General features: G+C 42.0%; 1 protein-coding gene across 6 annotated transcripts in view; it reads left to right on the plus strand.

The window, feature by feature from the left end:
• Window positions 1-654: 654 nt before the first annotated feature.
• Window positions 655-2,070, plus strand: part of LOC103588323 (WASH complex subunit FAM21-like) — a 66,365-nt gene continuing 64,949 nt past the window's right edge. For all 6 annotated transcript variants that reach the window (XM_008569996.1, XM_008569998.1, XM_008570002.1 and 3 more), the window contains exon 1: window positions 655-813. In XM_008569996.1, the coding sequence (XP_008568218.1) occupies window positions 685-813 (129 nt within the window). In that variant the 5' untranslated portion in view covers window positions 655-684. The remainder of the gene's footprint in view (window positions 814-2,070) is intronic.

Consider the following 2,070-nt stretch of genomic DNA (forward strand, 5'->3'; position numbering starts at 1 on the left):
CGGGCGGGAGGACTGGGTCCCTGGGTCCCTGGGTCCCTGGGTCCCTGCACCCCGGCCGCCCTGCCTGCCTCCTCCTGTGAACGCGGTCCCCTCCTCGCCCTCAGAACTCCACGAGGCCGTCCCCCGCTCCGAGGATAGGGCAGGCCTCAGGCTGCGGCCCAGACGCGGAGCTCCCTTCCTTGTTCGGGTTTCCTAGCGGGGCACCAGTGAGGCGATTGCATGCTGGGACCTGGACTGAGTGGGGCGGGGGACAAGCCAGTATGTGGCTATGCTTGAGGGGGACTCTTCAAGTCAGCGGCCCCCAAAGCTCAGAATTTTAATTCCGAAGTCCCATATGAATCGGATTTTTGCATAACAGTGGTGGTTGGTTATCTTGCCCTAACTCCTGTGATTCCTGTAGAATGACAGCCAAGCAGGACTTTAAAATTCCTTCTGAAACGAGATAGCAAGTGTCCGTTGACTCGTTGCCACTCTTTTCGTGAACTTTCTTAATGTTTTCCAATGCCGCTTGGTCTTAGAACTGTCCAAAGAGCATCACTTTTACATTCCAACACACACCAAGGTGAAAGGAAGTGGGTTCTTTTTGTTTTGACACAAAGAATAGCTGCGTATAATATTTACACTATTGTGTGTTTGTTTTTAAAATAGCTACTACAGTTTCTACAGGAATTCTCACAGCAGACTATGTCTAGGACCCATGAAATCAAGAAACAAGTGGACGGACTAATTCGGGAAACCAAAGCCACAGATTGTCGCCTGCATAATGTCTTCAATGACTTCCTTATGCTATCCAATACCCAATTTATTGAGAATGTGAGTTATTTAGTTACATCATATTTATAAATAATACTTTTTTGGGGAGCAAGAGATATCGTAATTTTAAATGAGCTATTATTGGATTCCTTCCTAAATTTTGGTGGAAGTGTTGGTTCTTGGTAATTGGAGCATCTTTGTCTAGGATTAATGCTTCTGCTTTTTATCAGTAAAGTTTTAAGTTTGTGTTTTTCAAGTCTTCTAAAAAACCTAATGATAAAATTACCTCGTATTACCTCTAGTCTTTCCACCCCTTTTTAGTTTTGAGAGTAGTCAGCAGTTGTGGGTCACTCAAATAAACCTTGTTATGGCACGTTGTGTAAGGACTGCCGTATACCTGGCCTGACACTCGGGGCACCAGCATGTGGCTTCAGTTATTGATTGGGCCCATTATATTCTGATAAATTACATTAAAAGGATGTGTAAGTCTGCTTGGAATATTCTCAACTAAGCTTTTCTTATAATGGCTGAACCTATACTATAAAATCAACTACAGACAGGTAGTTTTGACCCGTGTGTAATTTTGTCTTTATATTGAGTTTCTGCCAGGTGCTAGGAATATGTAGGTAAATTAGATAGAGCCTTTACCTTAGTAAATAACATAATTCCAGACTTGAAAGGAAATAAGTATGGCTGGAGCCAAGTGAGTGAAGGGGAAACTGTTAAGAGATGAGGATGGAGAGGAAGTGTAGTTAAGCTAGTCTGTGTTTTCATAGGGTGTCTAACTTTCTGAATATCAGCATTAATTTGTGAACAGAGGATTATTAAAGTAGGCTATCTCCTGATATTGTAAGATGTGAAGTAATAGAAAAGATTTCCAAAATTGCAAATTATAAAAAGCCCAAGATTTAAGGTTAAGAGAACACCAAATAATGCCATGCGGCAACTTGTGCAGCATGTTTCTGCATTTTTTATTAGCTCAGGTTGAAATGCCACTTCTAGCCTTTTTAGGAGAGCCTTGTGTAAAATAAAGATCTTATTAAAGGTCGTAGAGATCTCTTTGCCTGTTATTTTCTTTAGTGGCAAAAGAACACTGGTAAGTTTGAAATATAACAAGTAGTCAAGTAAAATCAGTAGTCATTTCCTGATCATCTACACAGAACATCCGTGATTGCTTCTGAGCAGTTCTCTCACTGGAAGAGGCAGTGTAGGGGACTCTCTACTTCCCTGGCATACACAGCCCCATCACTTTTTCATCAAGCTGAATTTGGTGTCTTTTAAAATACGCTTGTTGCTCTCGTTCTGTACTTTTCTTGC

This window comes from Galeopterus variegatus, unplaced genomic scaffold (assembly GCF_000696425.1).
Source record: "Galeopterus variegatus unplaced genomic scaffold, G_variegatus-3.0.2 Scaffold551, whole genome shotgun sequence".
NCBI lineage: Eukaryota > Metazoa > Chordata > Mammalia > Dermoptera > Cynocephalidae > Galeopterus > Galeopterus variegatus.